This window comes from Heterodontus francisci, chromosome 15 (genome assembly GCF_036365525.1).
Source record: "Heterodontus francisci isolate sHetFra1 chromosome 15, sHetFra1.hap1, whole genome shotgun sequence".
Taxonomy (NCBI): domain Eukaryota; kingdom Metazoa; phylum Chordata; class Chondrichthyes; order Heterodontiformes; family Heterodontidae; genus Heterodontus; species Heterodontus francisci.
In genome coordinates, this window is record NC_090385.1 from 51,307,122 (window position 1) to 51,333,803 (window position 26,682).

General features: G+C 44.1%; 1 protein-coding gene across 3 annotated transcripts in view; it reads left to right on the top strand.

Annotated features, from left to right (window-relative positions):
• The window catches only part of arhgap36 (Rho GTPase activating protein 36), a 325,482-nt gene that overhangs the window by 236,964 nt on the left and 61,836 nt on the right, over window positions 1–26,682 (top strand). For all 3 annotated transcript variants that reach the window (XM_068047533.1, XM_068047531.1, XM_068047532.1), the window contains exon 3: window positions 19,171–19,239. In XM_068047533.1, the coding sequence (XP_067903634.1) occupies window positions 19,171–19,239 (69 nt within the window). The remainder of the gene's footprint in view (window positions 1–19,170; window positions 19,240–26,682) is intronic.

Consider the following 26,682-nt stretch of genomic DNA (forward strand, 5'->3'; position numbering starts at 1 on the left):
AGACCTAGGACACTACCCTGAGGAACTCCTGCAGGGATGCCTTGGGACAGAGATGATTGGCCTCCAACAACTACAACAATTTTCCTTTGTGCAAAGTATGACTCCAACCAATGGAGAGTTTTCCACTTGATTCCCATTGACTTCAATTTTATGAGGGCCCCTTGATGCCACATTTGGTATAATGCTGCATGGATGTCAAGGGCAGTCACTCTGAACTCTGGATTTCAGCTCTTTTGTCCATGCTTGGGCCAAGGCTGTAATGAGGTCTGGAGCTGACTAGCCCTGGCAGAACCTAAACTGAGCATCAATGAGCAAGTTATTGCTAAGTAAATGCTATTGATAGTACTGCCAATGACACCTTCCATCACTTTGCTGATGATTGAGAGTAGACTGATGGGGTGGTAATTGGTTGGATTGGATTTGACCACTTTTTGTGAACAGGACATACCTGGGCTATTTTCCATATTGTCAGATAGATGCCAGTGTTGTAGCTGTACTGGAACTGCTTGGTTAGGGGTGCAGCTAGTTCTGAAGTACAAGTCCTCAGTACTACCTTCGGGATGTTGTCAGGGCATATAGTCTTTGCTTTATCCAATGCCTTCAGCTGTTTCTTAATATCCCGTGGAGTGAGTTAAAATGGCTGAAGATTGGCACCTGTGATGTTGGGGACATCAGGAGGCAGCTGAGATTGATCATCCACTTGACACTTCTGGCTGAAAATGGTTGCAAATGCTTCAGCCTTGTATTTTGCACCGATGGGGATGTTTGTGAAGCCTTCTTCTCCAGTTAGTTGTTTAATTGTCCACCACCATTCATGACTGGTGTGGCAGGACTGCAGAGCTTTGATCTGATCCGTTGGTTGTGAGATCGCTTAGCTCTGTCTATCACATGCTACATCTGCTGTTTAGCATGCATGTAGTCCTGTATTGTGACTGAGCTGATTGCTGTGAGTGTTAAGATTGAGTAACAGTGCTTCTTCTTCATCGGTCTCTTGTTCCTCTTGCATAACAGGCTCCTGCACTAGTTTGTCACCAGGTGGTAGTTCTTGGGTATCTCAAAGCATAACTGCACAGAGTAAGGTTGGGTTAAGGGAAGTAGGCAGAAGCAAGATCTGCAACTTGTAAATAGGAGAATGTTGGATGAGGGGCAAGTAGAATGTGAGAAAGTGGATACTGTCATACCGTCATCCCCTATGATTTCCACCCTGTCGCTGGTCACAGCCTCAGTGAGTGTGAGGCTTGCAGCAGTGCAAACTGTGTGGGGGTGAGGTGAAGCAATGAATTTTGAGTTTGAGTCATGCTTGATAGAGACTGCTGGTAGGTGAATGAAGTGGGTGTGGTGAATGGAGTAATGTGTGAGGCTAGTGGTTAGTTTGTAAGGATATGTCATGTGAAGATGCAGTTACTGACCTTTACCATTCACATGAGGTAATTGCACTTGTTGCGACACCACTTCCAGGTCCTCAGAGCTAGACTGCTGACATTGACTGTAATTGCTATTTGCTCCCACTGCCTTCATAATATCTGTCTGGAAGACCCCCTGCCCCCCTGACATAAAAGGATCTCTATGTTCCTGTCCACCTCCTGCAGCAAAGCCTCTAGTGCTGCATTGGAAAACCTAGGGCCACACTCTCTGGCTCTCACACTCCTCTTTCTGCAGTAACCGCAGGCAGTATGAAGTCTGTGTGTTGCCCGCATCACGACAAACAGACATGAGTTACTCGTGCATCACAATCCTCACGCTCGATTACCACACCCGATTTTCACCCCCACATCTTGAGATTCACGTGGGTATAAGTCAAGGCGATGAGAGTGAAACTATGCATGGCACTGACTGGGACAAGCTTTTCCTTTTCCTTCTGATCCACACTATGTGACCCTTGCGTGATTTACTCTGTTTAAGCTTCAGAATCAAGCATGAGGAATTTGTTGCAAATGTATCTCATGAGGTCTTGTGTTTATTTTGTTCATTCCAAAGGGGTTTGTTATGTTTTCTTTGCCTCGCTGCAGAAATTGCTGGGAGGCTAACAGCTTCTTTATTGAAAGTACAAATTAATTTTTCATTTATATGTAGGGAATCCAAATAATAAATCACTTAATACCAGCATTAACCCCCACTAACAGATCTCCCCTGGCATGGACCGCAATGTTGGTTGGGAGTGAAGTGCACATGGTTATTAAAAAGATTCGGAAAATAAGTTTTGTTTTATGCATTGAATATTTTTTTTCCATGAGCAAAGCTGCATTTATCTATTAACTACCAAAATTTCCTGTAGTCTTCAGGGGAAGCAGGGTTAGAGAACAGAATCGCATGTTAATGTGTCCACAATTACCTGTGATGCCAATATGGATTGCTGTAATAGGAATCTCCAGTTTAATTGTAAAATTGAAATAATGATGCATCCCTACCAGACCATGAGGCTGTTTACCCTCTGGTATTGCTTCTTGCTTATAGCTCCATTTGCTTCTGTACATACATATTGGATATTAAATGTCATTTACTGTAAATAAGTTAAAATATACCTCTCTCAAGTTGCTGTCATTCTGAAATTTCAATTTTTTTTTTAGAAGTGTTAAGTTTTGGTCCTCGATCCATTCAGCGCCACTTCACCATGGGGTAGATTCTCATCTTTGCCCTTGGCCTAGGTAGTAATCGAGTGAGGTGGATTGTCTGCTGTTTATCGAAGCCGCCTGATTTTCATTCTACTGATATCAATGTAATGACAACCAGGTGGGTTCCATAAAGGGTGGGCAGTCCACCCTGCCAGTTTACTGTTGAGATGGTGAAAATGAAAATCAATCTTGATATGCTTCTCTTTCTCTACCCACTCACAGGCCTACTCTCTGTAGTTTAGACAGGCATCAGGATCGGCGCGGGCTTGGAGGTCCCAATGGCCTGTTCCTGTGCTGTATTGTTCTTTGTTCCCAGTAACTCACGCCTCTGTCACAGCCCTGATCCCTTTCCCTTTTTCCTCAGGCTTCCAGCAGGATTTTTAAAAATTGTCAGCTTCAGTGAGTGTTGAGTAGTCTCCCTCCCCTTCCTGATGTCCTCTTATTTCTTTGCTAGCTCACAAGTCTCCTCCCAGTGTCTCACTGTCACATCTGTCATTCTACCGTCCACCCTCTCATTTTGTTTGCTGCTCATGCATGTCCTCGGGGCATTCCACTCCCCCACTCTTCTTTCTCCCAGTCAGCCTGGCTCCCAGCCCATTCTCGCATCTGGTTCTTCTGTAAAATCCTGCCTATATTCCGTGTCCAGCCCTGAACTGTCTATAGTTATAGATTCTCTTTAGGTAAAAAGAAGGAAAGAAAGACTTGCAATTAGATAGCACTTTTCATGACCTCAGGATGTCTCACAGCATTTTACAGCCAATGAAGTACCTTTGAAGTATAGTCACTGCCGGAATTTGCACACAACAAGGTCCCACAAACAGCAACAAGATATTGAGCTTATGATCTGTTTTATTGATGTTGAGTGAGGGATAAATTTTGACCAGGACAGCGGAGAGAACTCCCCTGCTCTTCTTCTAAATACTGATCTTTTACTTCCAAGAGAACAGACGGGACCTCAGTTTCACATCTCATTCAAAAGGTGGCACCTCCAACAACCCCAGTATCACTTCGAGATAGATGTTCTGAAAAAACATAAACCAGAACAGTAGGAAGTATGATTGTTATTAGTTAGAGTGACACTTTGACATCAAAGTAAGTTGGAAATAAACAGGCTTGATCTGTAGTCATGAGAAGTTGACCCTAAATGCGCTGTCTCCCAGGAGGATAGTAAACCCTGCTCTCACATGCCTTCATTCTCAATCAATTACAGATGACAAATGTTCTGTTTGGGAAGAGCCTTACTCTGCATTCATAGACTACAATTTTTTTCATCCCAATCTTTTATTTCACAAAGCTAAATCAAACTCTCTTTTTTTACCTTCCACTTCTTTTCCTCCATACAACATTTGAATAGGCTCAATTATTTTATCCCCTTAAACAGCCAGTTATCTTTGAGTGGCTGCATTACTTTCAATGTTGCCTGCAGCCCTTTCAGGAATGATTATCTGCACAATGCCTGCCCACACTTTGCCTGCTGCAGAGAGCTGGTGGGTGACAGGCCGAACTTAGTCCAGGAGCTCAGCTTGCATGGCTAATTAGGGTTCAGCTCTGAAAATCATACAAGGTTGGCCAGGCACACTGTTGTTAAGAACTAAGTTCACTGCTGCATTTGCATTAAGACCAAAATACTTTCCACAATTATTCTGTGATATTTAGTACCCAAATGCAATAACTAACATTTGTACGATAGCTTTCATTTTGGTTGTGTTCTATATTTATTGATATTTGAAATTCTATTTTCACAATAGTTATATTTTTCCCTCTGCGTTATAGCTCCAAATGCACCATTCTATATGCTCTTCCTCTCCCTACACTCTCATCATATTAAAAGTATCCTACTTCCAACCAGAAAAAGCCCAACCATCTCCCCAGACTCCGTTAGCATCATTATTGCCAACTTCAGACAGGGGTATTATTAACCAGAAGCTTAACTAGACGAGGTACATCGACACTGGCTACAGGAACAGGACAGAAGGTCAATATTATGCAATGAGTGGCTCACCACCGGAGCTCTCAAAGTGTCTCCACCACCTACAGAGCTCAAGTTAGAAGTTTGATTGAATTGTCACCTCTCACTTTGATGAATGGAGCTGCAGCAACACTTAAGCTTGAAACCATTCAGGACAGATTGATTTGCTTGATTGTGGTCCTGCCACTGGACTCATATCAGCACCCTCTGCCACTAGTATATCATGGGGACAGCATTCTTCCAGATTTCCCTCCAAGTCACACACCATCCTGACATGGATACATATCACATATCTGATATCACTTCTGGGTCAAATTCCTGGAGTTCCCTAGCTAACAGAATTGTGGGAGCATCAGATGGATTGCTGCAGTTCAAGAAGGCTCACCTCCACCTTCTCAGGTGAAGCAGGGTTGGATGATATATATGGCCTTTCCATCATCATCCACACACAGAGAACAAATTTTAAATAAATCTTTTTCAGGACCTCAGGCGTTAACTTCTTATTTTACTCGATCTAACCGTCCTTATACTTTGGAAGCTTGGTGTTGCCTAATCACTATTTCTTGATGCAGTTTACCATCTGCCCTCTTTCTACCAACCTTAATGATTATAACCCTTGGCACTTCCTTGTGGTTTATTTCTCAATTTAAAAAAATTATAGACATAGTCCAAAGTTAAGATAAACAGAAAAAATGAACTGCCTCTGTTTGCAATTAACAGGCAATAGAGATTGCTGATTTCTGAAGAAAATTGCACAGTGCGTAGGCAGCTACATTTACCTTTATTGTGCTCCTTTCTATTATTTATTTTCCCCCTAATCTCAAAAGACAGGCATGCTAGACTTGGCAAATTGTTGAAATTCATTTTCAAGGTTTCATTTGAATTTAATCAGCTCTGTCCGCTCCTCACTATGTACTGTCTGAAATTTGAAGGAACTGTTGAGATAGAGAGTGGGGCTCAACAGACTGTCTTCATTTTGCTTTGATTTAAACATATGCATAATGTAGCAGCATATTGGAAAGCTGGGAGGGCTGATTCAGCTAATGGAAATGGTGTAGAACATTTCGTGGCAATATGTGTGGAGAGAACAAAACAGTTATGGAGCATTTTAAATGATCATTTCCTGGTTATTTTACAGCTAATGGAAAAATATTTATCACGAATTACTTGCCATGAGATTCAGCTCCATTGCGCCCTGCTGGTACCAGCACTTTGGAAGCTGAGAACTCCAAAATTGTCGGCTGCGTGTCACACCATTATTGTAAGGTGGCTAGCGTGGGCATGCCTTGCATGCTCCAAACGTATGCAGAGTGGGCATTTGGTGACATCAAATAGCATCTATTGCTGATTTGACACACAAATTGCCATTTTGGACTCACAGACCCTATTAGCGCACCCTCTTAATCATTCCAAGCTGAACATGCATTCTGATGCATGAGGGACCTCCCATTAATACTATATAAAGGGTCACCTTGGGACTTCCAGGGGAGTGCTTTTGACTTACTTCTGCTGCTGCTGCATATTTAGCTGACATACTGTGTTAAATATTATTGGAGGAGTTTGGAAAAGATTTTGGATTCACCAGGAGGTCAGAGGAGGAAGGCTGTAGGAGAAAGGCTGCTTTAAGTAATGGGGTCTATAGTTTCAGTCCCTCTTAGGCTGTCACATGACAAACATGAAGCACAGGCAGTAGAAAGGCGAAGCTGCATGCAGATGGAGGAAGAGGAATCTCAATAGAAAGCCATACTCACCAAGGGTTTTCAGGGACCTCTTCTCCTACCTCCACCTCAGCCAAATTCTGAACCGTGACACCTAATACAACCGGACATACAGCTGCACAGCAGGGCGAGGAAGGCACTACCAATGGCCATGAAGATCATTGTAGCCCTCAATTTCTATACCAGTGAATCCTTCCAGGTGACAGCATGTGACATTGCCAACATTTCAGAGTTTGCTGTGCAATGCAGCATCAGCGACACTGTACGCCAGGACAGCAGGCTTCATTGTCTTCTTTGTAACCAGGGAGAAGCAGGCATGTCACTTTGACAGGCTAACAGGATTCCCAATGGTGCAGAGTGCCATTGACTACGTGTATGTGGCTCTGTGGGCCCCACATATTAATGGGTAGATAAACCTCAACCGCAAGGACTACTACTCCAGGAATGTGCAGTTGTCGTGTGGCATTTTGGCAAGGAAAATAAGGACAAAATAAGAATCTAAATGGGGTACAGGAGCAAAAGGATCTCAACGAACAAACAAAAAGCACTAAAAGTGGCGACACAGGTGAACTAGGACAAAAAAAACACAAACCAAACACAAGGGTTTATTTCTAGAGGGGTAGAATTGAAAAGTAAAGAGGTTATACTAAACTTCAATTGATATTAGTTAGAGCACACCTGGAGTACTGTATACAGTTCTGTTTGTCATATTATAAAAAAGACATAGAGGCACTGGAGAGGGTGCAAAGTAATTTTGCAAGGATGATAACAGGAATGTGAGGGTATACCTATCAAGAGAGGATGAGCAGGCTGGTTCTCTTTGCTCTTGAAAAAAGAAGGCTGAAGTGAGACCTTATAGAGGTCTTTGAATTATGCAAGGTTTTTATTGAGTAAATACAGATAGAATGTTTTGACTTGTGGGGAAGAGCAAAAGCTGAGGTCATCAATAAAGGAAAGTCAGCAAGAAAAGGACATGGAAAACAATGAGGAGCAATCGAGAGTAAAAATTATTAACTGGGGGAGGACCAATTTCAATGGGGTGAGAATAGATCTGGCCCAGGTAAAGTAGAATCAAAAATTGACAGGCAGAACTGTAAAGGAACTTTAAAAAGGAGGTAGTACAGTTGCAGTTAAAGTACATTCCCACAAGGGGGGAAAATAGAAGAAATAAAGCCAGAGCTCCCTAGATGACGAAAGAGATAGAGAATATGATGAAGCCAATAAAAGGTACTTACGATAGATGTCAGGTTGATAATACAAGTGAGAACTAAGCTGAATTTAGAAAGTTCAGAGGGGAAATGAAGAAAGTAATAAGAGAAGCAATGAGAGTGTATGAGCAGAGACTGGCACCTATCATAAAAGGGAATCCAGAAATCTTCTTTAGGCATATAAATAGTAAAAAGGTAGAAAGAGGAGGGATGGAGCCAATTAGGGACCTATAAGAGATCCCCACATGGAGGCAGAGAGCATGGCTGAGATACTAAATGAGTACTTAGCATCTGTCTTTACCAAGTTAGAAGATGCTGACAAAGTCATAGTGTAGGAGGACATAGTTGAGACACTGGATGGGCTAAAAATTGATAAAGAGACATTAGAAAGGCTGGTTGTACATAAAGTTGATAAGTCACCAGGACTGGATGAGATGCATCCCACGATACTGAGGAAAGGAAGGATGGAAATTGTGGAACCATTAGCAATAATCTACCAATCATCCTTAGATACAGGGGTGGTGCCAGAGAACCAGAGAATTGCAAATATTACACCCTTGTTCAAAAATGTGTGGCAGGATAAAAGCAGCAACTCAGGCCAGTCAGGAAATGGAAGGGAGGGACTCAAGAAAATTACAATCACTAGGGAAGTGGTACTGAGCAAATTGTTGGAGCTGTGGGCTGACAAGTCTCTGGGTCCCGATGAACTTCATCCTAGGGTTTGAAAAGTAATAGCTAGTGAGACAGTTGATGTATTGGTTTTAATTTTCCAAAATTCCCTAGATTCAGGAAAGGTTCCATTAGATTGGAAAATAACAAATGTAACACCTCTATTCAAAAAGGAAGGGAGACAGAAAGCAGGAAACTACAGGCCAGTTGGCTTAACAGTCTTAGGGAAAATGTTAGAAGCTATTATTAAAGATGTTATAGCAGGGCACTTAGAAAAAATCATGGTAATTAGGCAGAGTCAACATGATTTTGTGAAAGGGAAATCATGTCTAACCAATTTATTGAAGTTCTTTGAACACGTAATGTGCTGTGGATAAAGGGAAACCAGTGGATGTATGGTACTTAGATTTCCAGAAGGCATTAGATAAGGTGCCAGATCAAAGATTATTGCAGAAAATAAAAGCTCATGATGTAGGGGTAACATATTAGCGTGGATAGAAGATTGGCTAGCTAACATGAAACAGAGAGTAGGCATAAATGGATCATTTTCTGGTAGGCAAGATGTAATGGGTTGTGTGCCGCAGGGATCAGTGCTGGGGTCTCAACTTTTTACAATTTATATAAACGACTTGGATGAAGGGACCAAAGGTTGGTTGCTAAATTTGCTGATGACACAAAGATAGGTAGGAAAGTAAGTTGTGAACAGGATATAAAGAGGCTAAAAAGGGATATAGATAGGTTAAGTGAGTGGGCAAAGATCTGGCAAATGGAGTATAATGTGGGAAAATGTGAAATTGTTCACTTTGGCAGGAAGAATAAAAAAGAAACATATTATCTAAATGGTGAGAAATTGCAGAGCTCTGAGATGCAGAGGGATCTGGGTGTTCTGGTACATGAATCGCAAAAGGTTAGTATGCAGGTTCAGCAAATAATTAGGAAAGCTAATAGATTGTTATCATTTATTGCGAGGAAAATTGAATACAAAAGTAGGGAGGTTATTCTCCAGTTACATAGGGCATTGGTGAGACCGCATCTGGAGTACTGTGTACAGTATTGGTCTCCTTATTTAAGGAAGGATGTAAATGCATTGGAAGCAGTTCAGAGAAGGTTTACTAACCTAATACCTGGAATGAGCAGGTTGTCTTATGAGGAAAGGTTGGACAGCTAGGCTTGTAGGTTACAATTAGATCAGCCATGATCTTATTGAATGGTAGATCAGGCTTGAGGGGTCGAGTGACCTCCTCCTCCTCCTAATTCGCATGCTCATATGTTACCTTGGTGGTGGAAAAGCTTGCAGAAATGATAATCTGGGACAAAATTAAAAGTCACTTGGACAAATGTGGAATAATTAAGGAATGCTAGCATGGATTTGTTCAGGGAAAATCAGCTTTAACTAACTTGATTGAGTGTTTTGATGAGGTAACAGAGAGGGTCTATGAAGGTAATGCGGTTGATGTGGTGCACATGGACTTCCAAAAGGTATTTAATAAAGTGCCACAGAACAGCCTTGTCAGTAAAGTCTAAATGCATGGAATAACGGGGAAAGTGGCAGCATGGATACGAAGTTGGCTGTGTGACAGGAAACAGAGTAGTGGTGAACGGTTGTTTTTTGGATTGGAGGAAGGTGTCATGCTAGGCCCCCACCTGCCAAGAATGAGGCACATTAATTTTGCCATGAACATTGATTTTAAACTGTTACTGTAGTGAAGAAAGGACTTGTTAAACAGATCAGCCGTGGCTGGAAAAGACATTTGCATATGAACAGACAGTGTTTGGAAGGACAAAGCAGCCATTCCCTAATACATTCAACCCACAATGGACTTTTGATCACCAGACATTGAAGGTGGGGGAGCTCGCCTTCCAGGTTGACTGTAAGATGGCCGAATACACAAACGGACATGGTCAAACCAGCTAGTCACATGATTAACCTGCTGGGCAGCCTGAGTTTTTTGAATTTGTACAAACAGTTTGGACAGAGTGTCTGTTTGCTCCTGGACTGAGAAGATCTCTCCTGTCTACTCCCATCTCTTTCTCACAAGCCTCTGAATCTACTGAAGACACATGAACCTCAAGAGATAAAAAATATCTTACAGCGAACAAGGTTTAAGAAGAATACTGGGCCCCAACAAAAAGCAAGATCTATCTACAATCAAGAACTCTTCTTCTTCTTTGGCCTCCTTGTCTCGAGAGACAATGGGTAAGCGCCTGGAGGTGGTCAGTGGTTTGTGGAGCAGCACCTGGAGTGACTATAAAGGCCAATATTAGAATGACAGATTCTTCCACAGGTGCTGCAGAAGAAATTGTTTGTCGAGGCTGTTACACAATTGGCTCTCCCCTTGCGCTTCTGTCTTTTTTCCTGCCAACTGCTAAGTCTCTTCGACTCGCCACACTTCAGCCCAGCCTTTATGGCTGCCCGCCAGCTCTGGTGATCGCTGGCAACTGACTCCCACGACTTGTGATCAAAGACACAGGACTTCATGTCACGTTTGCAGATGTCTTTAAAGCAGAGACATGGACGGCGGTGGGTCTGATACCAGTGGCGAACTCGCTGTACAATGTGTCTTTGGGGATCCTGCCATCTTCCATGCGGCTCACATGGCCAAGCCAACTCAAGCGCCGCTGACTCAGTAGTGTGTATAAGCTGGGGATGTTGGCCGCTCGAGGACTTCTGTGTTGGAGATACGGTCCTGCCACCTGATGCCAAGTATTCTCCAGAGGCAGCGAAGATGAAATGAATTGAGACGTCGCTCTTGGCTGACATACGTTGTCCAGGCCTCGCTGCCATAGAGCAAGGTACTGAGGACACAGGCTTGATACACTCGGACGTTTGTGTTCCGTGTCAGTGCGCCATTTTCCCCACACTGATTGGCCAGTCTGGACATAGCAGTGGAAGCCTTTCCCATGCGCTTGTTGATTTCAGCATCGAGAGACAGGTTACTGGTGATAGTTGAGCCTAGGTAGGTGAACACTTGAACCACTTCCAGAGTGTGGTCGCCGATATTGATGGATGGAGCATTTCTGACCTCCTGTCCCATGATGTTCGTTTTCTTGGGGCTGATAGTTAGGCCAAATTCGTTGCAGGCAGCTGCAAACCTGTCGATGAGACTCTGCAGACACTCTTCAGTGTGAGATGTTAAAGCAGTATCGTCAGCAAAGAGGAGTTCCCTGATGAGGACTTTCTGTACTTTGGTCTTCGCTCTTAGACGGGCAAGGTTGAACAACCTGCCCCCTGATCTTGTGTCGAGGAAAATTCCTTCTTCTGAAGACTTGAACGCATGTGAAAGTAGCAGGGAGAAGAAAATCCCAAACAGTGTGGGTGCGAGAACACAGCCCTGTTTCATGCCACTCAGGATAGGAAAGGGGTCTGATGAGGTGCCGCCATGCTGCAAGATCTATCTACAATCAAGAACTCTGCAGTGAAATCAAAGAACCATAACAAAAACTCTTCAAATACTGCCTCAAACTTTTCCACTTTATTTTTCTTCTGCTCTTTTCTATCTCTATTTGGATGTGTGTATCGTGTATGCATGCTAGCATGGGTGCGTTATGTATCCATAGGCATTAACCGAATTAGAGTTTAAGTTTAATAAATTTCAACTTTCTTTTTTTACACCTAAGAAAGCCTATTTGTGCTGGTTTCTTTGTCTTATAATTGGAAACCGGTGAACAAGGATTCACTAAGTGGGGGCTAAAAACACGGTTTGTTTAAAATTAAACCCTGTTACGGTAAGACCAGGTGAAGGCTGAAAGGGAATCCTAGACCTCTTTCTCACCTGGTCGTAATGAAGATATACAGTAGCATTCCCGAGGGATCGGTACTAGGACCACTCCTTTTCTTGATCTATATTAATGACCTAGACTTAGGTGTACAGAACACAATTTCAGAGGTCTGGATTTTGTTCCCAGTCCGACGTTGGGTTCCTCCGCAGGGAGCAACAGCGGCCGCCATAGAACCTGACATTGGGATTGCCAGGCCCGATCTTCCCACTGGCGTGGAAGCTCCATGGCAGCCCTCCGCTGCTCTGCGATGGGACCCTGCTTTCCATATGCTAATTAGATATTTGCATTAATTTAAATGTAATCCGCAGTGATCTTACCTTCAGTTCCCACTCTTCAGAGCGACGTGCAGCACACTCTCACGCCTTCACTTTCCTGTCCAGGGAAAGCTGGCGCCACTGAGGTGGGGAAAGGGTTAACTCTTCATTATTTGTATAGGGACGTGGGGAAAGGGTCAACTCTGCATTTTGTTGAACTGTCTGCAGGGCCGGCAACCTTTTAAAAATGGTGCCTACACCTGCTCCCGCATTAGGTGATGGTGTAAACGGTGTCACCAATGCTGCCCCCACCACATGATTGGTGCGGGGTGGGTGGCTGTCGTGAATATCCTAAGTGGCCACTCGCCACAGAATAGTGGCAGCACGGCGGCACAGGTCCCGTCCGAGGCAGCTGCCATTTCCTACCACTCCTGGCAGCGGGACTACAAAATCCAGCCCAAAATTTGCGGATGGCACAAAACTTGAAAGTATTGTGAACTATGAGGTGGATAGCGATAGACTTCAAGAGGACAAAGGCAGGCTGGTGGAATAGGTGGACACCTGGTAGATGAAATTTAATGCAGAGGACTGTGAAGTGATACATTTTGGTAGGAAGAATGAGAACAGGCAACATAAAATAAGGGATACAATTCTAAAGGAGATGCAGGAGCAGGAAGAGCTGGGGGTATATGTGCACAAATTGTTGAAGGTGGCAGGGCAGGTTGAGAAAGTGGTTAATAAAGCATGTAGAATCATGGGCCTTATGAATAGAGGCATAAAGTACAAAATCAAGGAAAATGCGGTGAACCTTTAAAACATTGGTTTGGTCTCAACTGGAGTATTGTGTCCAATTCTGGGGACCACAGTTTAGGAAGGATTTTAAGACATTAGAGAGGGTGCAGAAAATATTTACGAGAATGGTTCCAGGGACGAGCGACTTCAGTTATGTGGATAGATTGGAGAAGCTGGGGTTGTTCTCCTGAGAGAAGAGCTGGTTAAAAGGAGATTTGATAGAAGTGTTTAAAATAATGAGGTGTCCGGACAGAGTAGTTAGGGAGAAACTGTTCCCATTGGTGGAAGGGTCAAGAACCGGAGAGACTGATTTAAGGTGAATGGCAAAAGAATCAAAGTCGGCATAAGGAAAAACTTTTTACATAGCAAGTGACTGGTATCTAGAATGCACTGACTAAGAGTGTGGTGGAGGCAGATTCAATTGTGATTTTCAAATGGGAATTGAATAATTAACTGAAAAGAAAGTAATTGCAGGGCTTTGGGGATAGGGCGGGGACTGGGAATAGCTGAGTTGTTCTTGCAGAGAGCCAGCACAGACATGACAGGCTGAATGGTCTCCTTCTGTGCTGTAACCATTCTATGATTCTTTGAAATCAAATAGAGAATTTAGAAGAAACTTATTGACTCAGAGAATATGGAAACTCGCTACTGCAGGGAGTGGTTAAAGCGAATAGTCTCAATGCATTTTAGGGGTGGCTAGATAAGCCAATGAGGGAAATGGAAATATAGGGTGACATCGATAGAGTTAAATGAGGAAAGGTGGGAGGAGGCTGGGGTGGAGCATAAATGCCAGCATGCACTGGTTTGGCCAAATGGCCTGTTTCTGTGCCGCATATCCTATTCAATCCTGAAAACACGGTTCCGCTGCCTGGACCATTCGGGGGTCGGGGAGAGTGGGGCCATCCAGTGTCACCAGAGCGTGTCTCTAAGTTCATGGTGGTCTGCTCCGTCCTCCATAAATTTGGTTTCATGAGGACGCACCAGACCTTCAGAGGGCTCCTTGGGAGAAGGATGAGGAAGAGGAGGTGGAAGAGGAGGAAAAGGAGGAAGGGAGGAGGCATCTGGGACCAAATCGCTCCTGACATGCTGTTTGTGAGTGGCTACTCAGACTCTGGTTCCCCTGAAATTTCATCCCCACCTTTCCATCCCTCTGCTGCAGACAATCACAGCATCCTTGGCCATAATTCTGAAATAATACACATCATAAAAACCATTCCATAACAATTATATCCAACAACACTTCCAATAATGCAGACACAACATAACTATTCACCCTTTGTGTTCCCTTAGTGCCTGTCTTGGGAGTGCTTTAGCCTGCCCTAGTGCTCCTACGCTGTGCTACCCCAGTGGCTGCAGAATGGCTGGTGGAAGGCTGTTGGCTTTCAATGAGGGAGACTACAGATGGCTGTGCAGGACGCCCTCGAGCAGCTTTGGGTCTTGAGGGCCTGGCCTCGGACTGCACCACCTCAGCGTTGGTGGCAGCAGTCTGGGTTAGCTGGTTGCCAGGTAACAGCAAGGGCACTGGCAGAGTGACAGTGGTGGGAGCACAGATGCTTTCATCCTGAAAGAGAACAGCAGATTCGTGCTCCCCAGTGCCACTGCCACTTCCCCGGGGCGGTGCCTCAGCAATCCTAGTAATTTTCTGGGGCACAGATTGTTGGACTGCTGTGACAGCCTGCACGCCCCTTTGAGTGCTGGCATCCACAGCCATGGTGGCAGCATTCTGAGTCTGCATGGCACCAAGCTGGGCTTGCATAGCAACAGGCGTGTATCTCATGGCATCAGTCTAAGCTTCTCTGCAGCACTTAGACATTGGGGGCTTCTGTCTGTGCAGCAGACGTTGCATCACCACAGATGCTTTCATCCTGAAAGAGAACAGCAGATTCGTGCTCCCCAGTGCCACTGCCACTTCCCCGGGGCGGTGCCTCAGCAATCCTAGTAATTTTCTGGGGCACAGATTGTTGGACTGCTGTGACAGCCTGCACGCCCCTTTGAGTGCTGGCATCCACAGCCATGGTGGCAGCATTCTGAGTCTGCATGGCACCAAGCTGGGCTTGCATAGCAACAGGCGTGTATCTCATGGCATCAGTCTAAGCTTCTCTGCAGCACTTAGACATTGGGGGCTTCTGTCTGTGCAGCAGACGTTGCATCACGGCTTGGTCTGCAAGTGCTGTCATGGAGTTGACCACCACTTCTACACTGGAAACAATGGGTGTTGCAATGTTTCTAAGTGATGTGATTGCATTAGCTGAATAGCTGGCTCTATGTGAAAGTTGCAAGAGGTGTGTGTGAGGCTGGCAGTACTGATAAGTGTGTGAGGGTGAGATGAAGCATCAGAATGTTAGGCATGAGTCCTGAGTGCCGATGGGTGAGTGACAGGGCTGTGGTGCATTGAGAAGCAATGGTGGTGCAGTGGGTAGGAGATGTCAGTTGTAGATGCATTCACTGACCTTAATCACGTGTTCAACTTTTTCTGTCACTGCAGCCAGGTCCTCGGGGCCAGACTTCAGGAAATAACCTCTGTGGTCACCTGCTCCCATTCCCTTCAGAGGGTATGCTTTGAGGGCCTCCTGGCCTCAGTGGAAGCATCACCTCTCTCCTCCTTTCTATATCCATCATTCGGCCACAGCGATGCATTTGCGGACCTGGGTGCCCAATCTTTGCCCCATTTCTCAATTTGCAGTCTTCTTCCCTCCATCAAAGACTCTCTGAGACTGTTCCAGCAGCTTCTCTAGCCTGAGAGAGGCCGCCTTTAAGAAATACAGGCTAGCTGTATGTCATGCTAGCCACTCATGCTCCTGGGTCCCGTGCTGTGCCAGCAACATGTTTTGTGCAGGACTGCACGCTGCAATCATGTTGATGTGCAGGCAGCACTACCGCCGCAATTAGCCAAGCGGCAGGCAGGCCTGTCGCCGCACGGTAAGCACAGCAAGAAAAACCATGCGGGTTGCTTGCCGGCTCCAAGGGTGGTGGGGTGGGGGTGGGAAGGTCCCTTCTTAAAAGGGACTTAGTGCCTGAATGAGGGATCTAGCATCAGGAAGGGGGGGCCTACTGTGAGCCACCCCCCTGCCCTTTCTGCCAACCCCCCTACATTCCTCTCTCCGCGTTCCCCAGCCTGAGACTTCTTCCTGCCCTGACCTACCTGTGGCCTGGGTCATAAGAACATAAGAAATAGGAGCAGGAAAAGGCCATTCAGCCCCTCAAGCCTGCCCCGCCATTCAATAAGATCATGGCTGATCTGTCCCAGGCCTCAACTCCTCTTTCGAGCCTGCTCCTCCTAACCCTCTACTCCCCAAGATTTCAAAAATCTATCTACTTCCTCCTTAAATACATTTAGTGACCTGGCCTCCACAACTCTCTGAGGTAGAGAATTCCAGAGATTCACCACCCTCTGAGAGAAGAAATTCCTTCGCATCTCAGTTTTAAATGTGTGCCCCTTATTCTGTAATTATGTCCCCTAGTTTGAGATTCCCCCACTAGGGGAAACATCTTCTCAACATTGACCCTGTCAAGCCCCTTTAAAATCTTATATGTTTCAATAAGATCACCTCTCATTCTTCTAAACTCCAATGTTTAGTGTTCTTAATAAGACAACCCCTTCATCCCAAGAATCTGACTAGTGAACCTTTTCTGAACTGCCTCCCAATGTTAGTATATCCTTCATTAAATACGGGGACCAAAATTGTCCGCAGTGCTCCAGGTGTGGCCTCACCAACACCCTGTACAGTTGTAACAAGACTTCCCTATTTTTAATCTCTAACCCCCTAGCAATAAAGGCCAAAATTCCATTTGTCTTCCTAATTACTTGCTGCATCTGCATGCTAACTTTTTGTATTTCATGTACAAGAACACCCAGATCCCTCTGTGCTGCAGTATTTTGTAGTCTTTCTCCATCTAAGTAATAAGCTGCCTTTTTATTCTTCCTACCAAAGTGGATGATCTCACACTTTCTCACATTGAGCTCCATCTGCCAAGTTTTTGCCCACTCACTTAACCTATCTATGTCCCTTTGCAGATTCTTTGTGTCCTCATCACAACACGCCTTCCCACCTATTTTTGTATCATCAGTAAATTTGGATAGACTACACTCTGTCCCTTCCTCCAAGTCATTGATATATATAGTAAATAGCTGAGGCCCTAGGACCGATCCTTGTGGCACTCCACTAGTTACGGCTTTCCAACCTGAAAAAGACCCATTGATCCCGACTCTCTGCCTTCTATGTGTTAGCCAATCTTCAATCCATGCCAACACATTACCCCAATACCCTGAGTTCTTATTTTGTGCAATAATGTGGCACCTTATGGAAAGCCTTCTGAAAATCCAAATACACTACATCTACTGGTTCCCCTTTATCCACTCTGCTTGTTATATCCTCAAAGAACTCTAACAAATTTGTCAAACATGATTTCCCTTTCACAAAACCATGTTGACTCTGTTTGATTGCAATATGTTTTTCTAAATGTCCTGCTATTTCTTCCTTAATAATGGACTCTAGCATTTTCCCAATGACAGATGTTAAGCTAACTGGTCTATAGTTTCCTGCTTTCTGTCTCCCTCCTTTCTTGAATAGAAGCATCACATTAACGGTTTTCCAATCTGCTGGTACCCTACTGGAATCCAGTGAGTTTTGGTATATGATGACCACTTATTTTAAAACCCTTGGATGCAGGTCATCAGGTCCTGGCGGCTTGTCTGCCTTTAGTCCCATCAGTTTGTCCAGCACCTTTTCCCTCATGATAGAGATTGTTACGGGTTCCTCCCTCCCATTTACACCTTGCTCATCTATTATTGTCAGGATGTTTATAGTGTCCTCCACCGTGAAGACCGATACAAAATATTGGTTTAAATTATCTGCCATTTCCCTGTTCCCTGTTATTAATTCCCCAGTCTCATCCTCTAAAGGTCCCACACTTACTTTAACTACTGTCTTCCTTTTTATATACCTGTAGAAGCTCTTACTATTTGTTTTTATATTTCTTGCCAATTTACTCTCATAATCAATTTTCCCCTCTTTATTAGTTTTTTAGTCATCCGCTGCTGGTTTCTAAAAAATTCCCAATCCTCTGGCCTACCACTACCTTTTGCTGATTTGTACGCCTTTGTTTTTGTTTTGATACTCTCCTGAACTTCCTTTGTTTTCCATGGGTGGTTCATCATTCTCATCCAGTCCTTCCTTCTGACTGGAATAAATGTTTGCTGAGTGTTATGAAATATCTGCTTAAAAGTCTGCCACTGCTCATCTACTGACTTTCCCTATAGTCTATTTTCCCAGCCCGCTTCAGACAACTCTTTCTTCATAACTCTGTAAATGCCTTTGTTTAAGTTGAAGGCACTGGTTAGAGACCTAAGTTGCTCACCCTCAAACTGAATTTGAAATTCTACCATGTTATGATCGCTTCCCCCAGAGGATCCTTAACTACGAGATCTCTTATCAATCCTACCTCATTACACATTACCAAATCTAAAATAGCCTGCTCCTGGGTAGGTTCTGCAACATATTGTTCTAAGAAACAATCCCTGATGCACTCTACAAATTCGTCTTCCATGCTACCCTTGCCAATTTGATTTGTCCAGTCTATATGCAGTCCAGCGGCACTCCTGGGCGTTGGGTGGATGCTCCACCAGCAGCAGCCACCGCCTCTGTGGTGACAGTGCTCAGTTAAAGAGATACCAGCCTCTGATTGGCCAGCAGATCTCAGAGGGCAGGACTTTCATCGCTGGGGTCCTTGATCTTATGGAAGGCCCACCGCTGTCCAGTTAAGTGCCTAATTGGCCCTTGATTTGGCGGGCCTCCCACAGAATGGGCGACGCAGTCTTCTCAGTGGTGCTTTTGTCAGAGGATGAGACCCCTGTTGCCCGGATAAAATCTCGGCCTTGGTCTTGGAGAGGAGTCCTGCTCAAGTAACTTCTTTTGTTAATAGATTGCTGTGGGTGTGAGGAAGTTCTGCTGTTTAAAATTCCATGTACCAATAGAAAATTGTAAACATCTGAGGAAAACTGTTCTGATTCTGAACGTTTCCAGTCTCCTTGCTTTATGTATCCAGAGTCTGTGTTTTAATAACTTCTTGATTGATGCTAACTGACCTGGTGTCTTTTCCTATGCACATCTTCCATTGATGTTCACATCCTTCCAGTTGCTAATATCTGCTAAAAACCTACCTTTACAGATGGGCCAAAAAGGAGGAAATCTTTCCGGCGAAAGAAGGATTCCCTTTCCAAAGAAAAAAAAGATAAAGGTAAGGAAAACATTCCTATTTTCGCATAATATAAAATAAAGCTCTCTATTCAGGGCAGTCTGGGTAGATTGGCCCAGCCAATCTCTGTCAGTGTTGCTCTCCCTGTAAGCAAGCAGATTTAATCATATTTATCTGCTCTCTTCCAATATCCCTTTATCTCCTTTTCCTTCATCCATCTATCCAACCTAATGTTGAATGATGACATAGTTTCTGCCTCAACTACTTAACCTGGAAGTGAATTCCACAACCTCATGATTCTCTGTGGTGTCAAATCTAATATCAGCTATGGCTGTATGGTAGTACTCTTGCCTCAGAGTTGTAAAGTTGTGGATTTAAGCCCAACCCCAGGAACTTGAGCACAAAATCTACACTGAGACTGCAGTGCAGTAGTGAGGGAATGCTGCACTGTGGAAGGTGCCATCTGTCAGATGAGACATTAAACTGAGGCGCCATCTGTCCTGTCCAATGGATTTTCTTTATTCGTTAACAGGATGTGTGCATCGCCGGCAAGGCCAGCATTTAGTGCCCATCCCTAACTGCGCTTGAGAAGGTGGTGGTGAGCCACCTTCTTGAACCACTGCAGTCCATGTGGTGTAGCTACAGCCACAGTGCTGTTGGAGAGGGAGTTCCAGGATCTTGACCCAGCGACAGTGAAGGAACAGTGATATAGTTCCGACTAAGGATGGTGTATGGCTTGGAGGGTAATTTACAAAGGTGGTGTTCCCATGCATCTGCTGTTCTTGTCCTTCTAGGTGGTAGAGGTCATAAGTTTGGAAGGTGCTGTTGAAAGTGGCTTGGTGGGTTGCTTCCCCATAGAGCCTTTTAATGTCCAGCTGATGTTTGTTTAACAGCACATTCAATGCAGCAATCCCTCAGTATTCATTAGAGGTAAATTCCTCATGATTTGTTGTCACAGTTTATGATGTCTTCAGATGCCAGCCTTGAAATTGTTGAATTTAAAATACATATTTTTTTTATTCATTCTCATGATAGGGGCATCACTCGATCACTTGCAAGCAAGCATTCAATGCTCAACCCTAGTTGTCCTGAGAAAGTTGTGGTGAGCCACTTTCTTGAAACACTGCAGTCCATGTGGTGAAGGTGCTCCCACAATACAGTGCTGTTAAGTAGGGAGTTTCAGGATTTTGACTCAGTGACAATGAAGGTACAATATATGTCCAACGGGAGGAAGAAAAATTGCTCAGGCTTCTGGCACAAGGCATCAAGGGCCAGTCATCTCTGGGCAAATTTTAAAGTTACATTTCATAAGGTTGGGGAGTTGAATCAATTCCCCCATGAACACTTTAGAATTTAAATCTTTCCCTCCATGTGCCAAACAGTGCTGCATGCCACAAATGCCTCTCTACTGCGCAGTGTTGCTTGGCACAAGGCACGAGAAATGCATCAAATTACAGATTCTCATGGCCTTTGAATATGCCTTTCCATACTTGATACAAAGGGCTGGATTTTAAAGGCTCTCCGATGCCGGGAACAGTGGTGGGGGGGAATGAAGATAGCAATGGACGAGGCCCGTCACTGACCCCGACACCGGCAGGCCTCATACTGATCTCGGCAGTGGCGGCTGCCCCGCCGCTCTGCGACGGGACCATGATTTCCATATTTAAATTTAATTTACCATTCTAAATTAATGAAGGTTCCATCGCCTCCTTAATCGCCGCACCCATCTTCATTCATGCAGCTGGCAATCCCCATTCGGGGAAACAAGATGCGACACCTGTGGAGAGGGGGGAGGAGGTGATTTTCTCTGTGTGGGAGGTGGGGAGCAGGTTAAAATGCTTTGGATTGGTGGGGGGTGTTGGGAAGGTGTAAAGGACACAAATTCCGAACTTTGGTGGTGGGGGGGACGGGGGGAAGGTCAAATATTAGTGGTAGGTATTCTGGGGTGGGGGGGAGGGGCAGGAATGATGTGTTATGCCATTGGGAAGTTGGGAGAGGGCATGGAAATATATTTTTAATCATTTTTATAAACTTTACATGAACCGTGTCTTTAAAAATTCAAATGATCAGTTAGGGCAGTAAGCCCTTTAAAAATGGAGCCTGCGCGTTGGCGCCAGACGCCATTGCCGGGGATGGCTCGCCCACCCCCTCCACATCATTGAAAGGGGGGCAGCTGCCCCGGCCATGTTAATGAGCCGCCGCCACCTTTGGAATCACAGCAGCACTGCGACGGGGGCTGTGTGCCGGCTGCAACTTTTTCCACCCAATGCCTTTTTCGGCGCAGGCTTTTAAAATGCAGCCCAAAATCTCAGAAGTAGCAGCTGAGAGCAAAGCTCCCAAATAATTTCCTGCCTTGGTCTGTTATAGTTATGCCAGGGAGTTGGTATAACTTCAGTGGAAACATTCTACTGCCTCAGGATTCAAATAAAATTTCTAAAGCACTCATGCTTCCTATTTTTGCTCATTGGCCACTGTTGGCTTTGTGAGGCACTTCCAAGTGCCTTTGACGATAATATATTTATCCTTATTTTTACTTTTTAAAGAGTTTTATTCACATTTTATTTGTAATGTGTATTCCAGATATCCATTGTCCAGCTCAAGCACTTCCAGGTTTCATAGAGCACAGATTAGATACATAAAACAGCTCCCTCTTTTCTGCCTAAACATGTACCTTAACTCCATTAAGCAAAAGCAATTCCTGCTGCACAGTGTCCATTTCCATTTCCATTTTCCACTTCAGCTGTCCTGTCTTGTATCTGAGTGAGATTACCAATTTAGTGCTAGTTATATGCTCTGGGTTTACATTCACAAGGAGCTAGGCTAAGCTCTTCCAAAACTCCTTTTGTAAATTCCCCTTAGTGCAACGTCCCTTCTGTAGGGATTTGTATCAAGGTCTTAGAAAGGCCAGTCTAACTCACTGCACCACTCAGCTCCTGCACAGTTTGTTTTTATGTTTTGTACATTAAGAAATAAATCTAGCAGTGGTTTTAGGAATTACGAGAACACTTCGTTTATGGATCAACCTAATTTCAGATCCTCAGATGAGATTAATTTCCAAAACAATTGTCTCACCAGACAGAGAAATTCAACTTCTGCCCAAAATGGGTGGCAAGTCGCCAAACAGTTGAACCATTTGCTGATCCATGCCATGCCTGAGCCGAATTCAGCATTAATTTATTAATGAAGCATTAAGAGTCAACCAAATAGTGTGGGAATAGAGTCACATGCAAGTCAGACTGAATAGGGTTGGAAGGTCTTTGGTGAAGCAAACAAACAATTTTGTTTGCTTTCATGGTCATCCTACCTGGTGCCAACATATAAAATATTACACTTATTAAAGAACAAAAAAACTTTTTAAAGCCCATCTTCTCCTCTTCTAATGTTTCATATCTCCCCATCTTTAAAGTGTTACCTCCTGTGTGATGTAACCACGACATGTCCAACACCTTCAACAGAGAAACTGACACCAACACAAATATAATCTTTTATTAATACCTTTATTGTATCATTTATATGCACATTACCATATAAAAATGCATTCACAGTGCAGAAAAATGTTCTAGGTTTTACAGTATATACTCATTAAATCTATAAATGCATTTACTATATGATTTATATATTTCACTTTTATTTGGATTTCAGTTTTGAAACCTCTACAATTATACTTGCTTCTAATATGCTTTTTTGTTCCAACTGGCAATTGCTTACATTCTCTTTTTTTACAATTTCTGTGTTGTTCTATCCTGCCACATTCTCCATTCTACCATCAAACAACATCCTCCGGCCCTTATCAAACAATAGTATTGTCTGACTTCCCATGTGCGACACTATGGACAATCAACTAGTGATATATTTCTCTTTCTCTGCCAGACCTGCTGAGTATTTCCAGCATTTTCTGTTTTTATTACTGTGGATATACAATAAATTAAATATATGGAAACACAGGCTTCATTGAAAACTCCATCAAAGTACCTGTTACTTCTCTATGTGGTACTATTGCCAAAAGAGTTTTTTTTTGTTGAAAGCTAAAAATTCTGTGTGTCTCACTGGGAAAAGGGATTTTCTGCGAACACCGAATGCTGACACTTAGGCCAGAATTTTATGCCCCCCCAAGGGGCGGGAAAGAGGTGGTGGGGGGCATAAAATGGAGCGGGGGGCTCGGTGGGCCTTTCCCAACCTGCTCCCGCCTCCGCCTTCACTTTACGCAGGGCGGCAGTGGCGAAAACCAGCCCGCCTGCCCCAGGCCAGTCTAGGTCCTTAAGTGGCCACTTAACGGCCACCCAAGGGCTCCGCCCGCCACCACGTGGATTTTACCTTTGGCTGATCGGGCAGCCCAGACAAAAGCAGGCAGCCTTCTGATGGTCTGCGGTGGGGAGGGCGGGGGGAGCGGAGTGGAGGGTGGGGGTGGCACTCATGATCAGGTACCCTGTGCCCAATGGAGCACTGCCCCCGCTGCCTCAACCACCCCCAACATGCCCCCCCATCCCCCTAATCGACTACCCTTGCCTTGCCGGGGCCCAACCGATCACCCCATCTTTCCGATGGCTGGGTTGCAGTCTCAGCGGTGGCCACCGCTCCCAGTGTCGCTGCTGGGATTAAGAGCTACCGGCCCACTGATTAAAGGCCTGTGGACCGCAAAATGCGCCTGGATCCCCAAGCTAGATGGAAGCGGGTTCGCCACTGACTTTTCAGTTGGTGGATGGCTCCCATCTGCTGAGGGAAAAATTCCGGCCTTGGTGTTTGAAGTGTGCAGACTGCAAGACCTGTTTCCAAGCAACAAGGAAGCTTTATGACTGTCTTGTGACTTGACTTTTGAAAGTTTTCGTTTTATTTTTGGATTAAGAGAGACCAGTGAACTGTACAAGGTCAGGCTTCGAAAATTTTGCTTTCCCCTGCATGAAAAGAGAGGAAGACCCAGAAAGTGTTACCACTCTGCAAAAGAGGCCTTGCATCTCTCAGAAAGAAATTCTACATTTAACGTGTGGTTTTGACCTGCCTGAAGAGAGGGAAATACCCAGGAAAAGAGGGGTTGCTACACTCGGTGGAGAAACACTGCTTTGGAGAGAGGAAGCCTTGTGTTTCAGGTGTGACAGATTACTATTGCCTCCAGTCTCTCAAGAATCCCTACCTCAAGAGTGATTCCTGTTACTCCTGTGATTTTGGGAGATCCTGAAATCTCAAGAAAGTTTCTACTGTTAGACTGCTACTTCAAAATCCAAGTAGACCTGTTGCTACACCCTTTTGCTGAAAGATCTGTGTGACACCTGCTGCAGATGAATTGCCTTGAATGCCTATCCCTCACAGATGGTTCATTAATCTCACATGGAGACATTTTGAGTGGCATGTGACTATTTGACTCAGGGACACCTCACCGATCTGGAACGATCCTACCAGACTGTGACAATCAATTATTTTATTTTTCCTAAAAAAACTCAAAACATCCTTTTTCCTCTGTTATCTGGTTTTTGAATGTATGTGTCTGTGCATGAGGGTTAGGAAGAATAAGACGTTATAAAATATTTTCATATGTAGAGATTTATCCCATTATTGTTTAAGATTTAGTTTATTAATAAATAGTTAATTTTATTGTTGTTTAAAGAAATCTGGTTTGGTGTGCTTTATTCTGGGGAATAAATAAAATGTTTAATTTGGCTATTTTTCAGTAGGTGGGAAACTTTACTAATATGCTGTGACCTGTGGAGTAGTGGGACTGAATTAACAGTACATTACTCTCACCTTGGTCGTAACACTATAGTAGGTATTTTTCTATGTTAAAATTATTACAGGCTGTGACACACAATAGCTACTATTTGCTAAGCTATGCCAGTCAATCTCCCGTGGCATTGTATGTGGTATGTCAGAACATATTGTCATTTTCTTACCTGTCTCTGAGGTTTTTGGATTGCTGATTATCTCTGTCTCCCTCTTCTGTTCTGTTTCCTTCTTTCTCTCTTCTGATGCTTCTTTGCTCTTAATATTTTTTACTTCTCTGTCCTCTTTCACTTCTCTATCTTCTTCTTTCCATCTTTTTTCTATGGTGAATGTATTATATGGTCAGGTGTGGTATTATGTGCTGTGGTGGGAAAAGGCTGCAGACTGGATGTGCGGTGAGAGTTGTGTGGAAAATATATTCCTCGGGCTTCTTTTCCTTCCCATTCCCTCCCCCAATCACGTATGCTTCATCTCACTCCCCTTGTTCCAATTGCCTCTCCTTCAGTTTCCTACTACCTTGCTGCAACCCACCCAATCCCATCACTATGGCTACCTCTTCACTTGTGACTCATCCATTTAACTCTTACATCATTCTTCCACCTTCCACTGCACTGCCAGTTGCTCCCCCCATGGGTGGTCGCTGAAAGACCAAAGATCCCCTCAACCTTTTTATTTATTTATTTTTTATTTATTTATTTTTTATTTATTTAGAGATACAGCACTGAAAAAGGCCCTTCGGCCCACCGAGTCTGTGCCGACCATCAACCACCCATTTTATGCTAATCCTACTCTAATTCCATATTCCTATCACATCCCCATCTGTCCCTATATTTCCCTACCACCTACCTATACTAGGGGCAATTGCTAATGGCCAATTTACCTATCAACCTGCAAGTCTTTGGCATGTGGGAGGAAACCGGAGCACCGGGAGGAAACCCACACAGACACAGGGAGAACTTGCAAACTCCACACATCTTTATTCATTCATAGGATGTGGGTGTCACTGGCAATGCCAGCATTTATTGCCCACTGTCACAGAACTATTTATTTTCTCCTCTGTTTAAAACAGTATGCCTTTAAGACAGAGAGCGAAGTTTTAGATTTCTGAGAACAATGTGCCACAGCTGCACCTGTTACCCAGGCAACAGTAGGAGAGAAAGGTCACATGGTGTAATATTTCAATTTAACTGTATGTAAAAAACTGCTAAAACCAGTTTTGAAAGAGGCACCAGTGAAGCGTGCTTGCTTTGAAAGAAGAGAATTCTCTCAGCAGAAATTCTACAATGAGATACATGCTGTGTTAATTGCTTAAGGAGAATAAAATCCCTTTTGATGAGAGGTGTAAAAATAATAGGGTAATAATAGTAGGGGATTTCAACTTACCTAATATCAACTGGGATAGTCTTAGTGCAAAAGGCTTAAAGGGGGAGGAATTCTTAAAATGTATACAGGAGAGCTTTTTGAGCCAGTACGTAGAAAGTCCTAAAGAGAAAGGACAGTACTGGACCTAATCCTAGGGAATGAAGCTGGACAAGTGGAGGAAGCATCAGTGGGGGAGCATTTTGGGGATAGTGACCATAACTCTGTAAGATTTAAGGTAGTTATGGAAAAAGACGAAGACGGGCCAGAAATAACTGAATTGGGGGAAGGCCGATTTCAATTTGATAAAACAGGATCTGGCCAAAGTGGACTGGGAGCAGCTACTTGTAGGAAAGTCTGCATCAGGCCAGTGGGAGTCATTCAAAGAAGAAACAGTGAGGGTTCAGAGCCAAC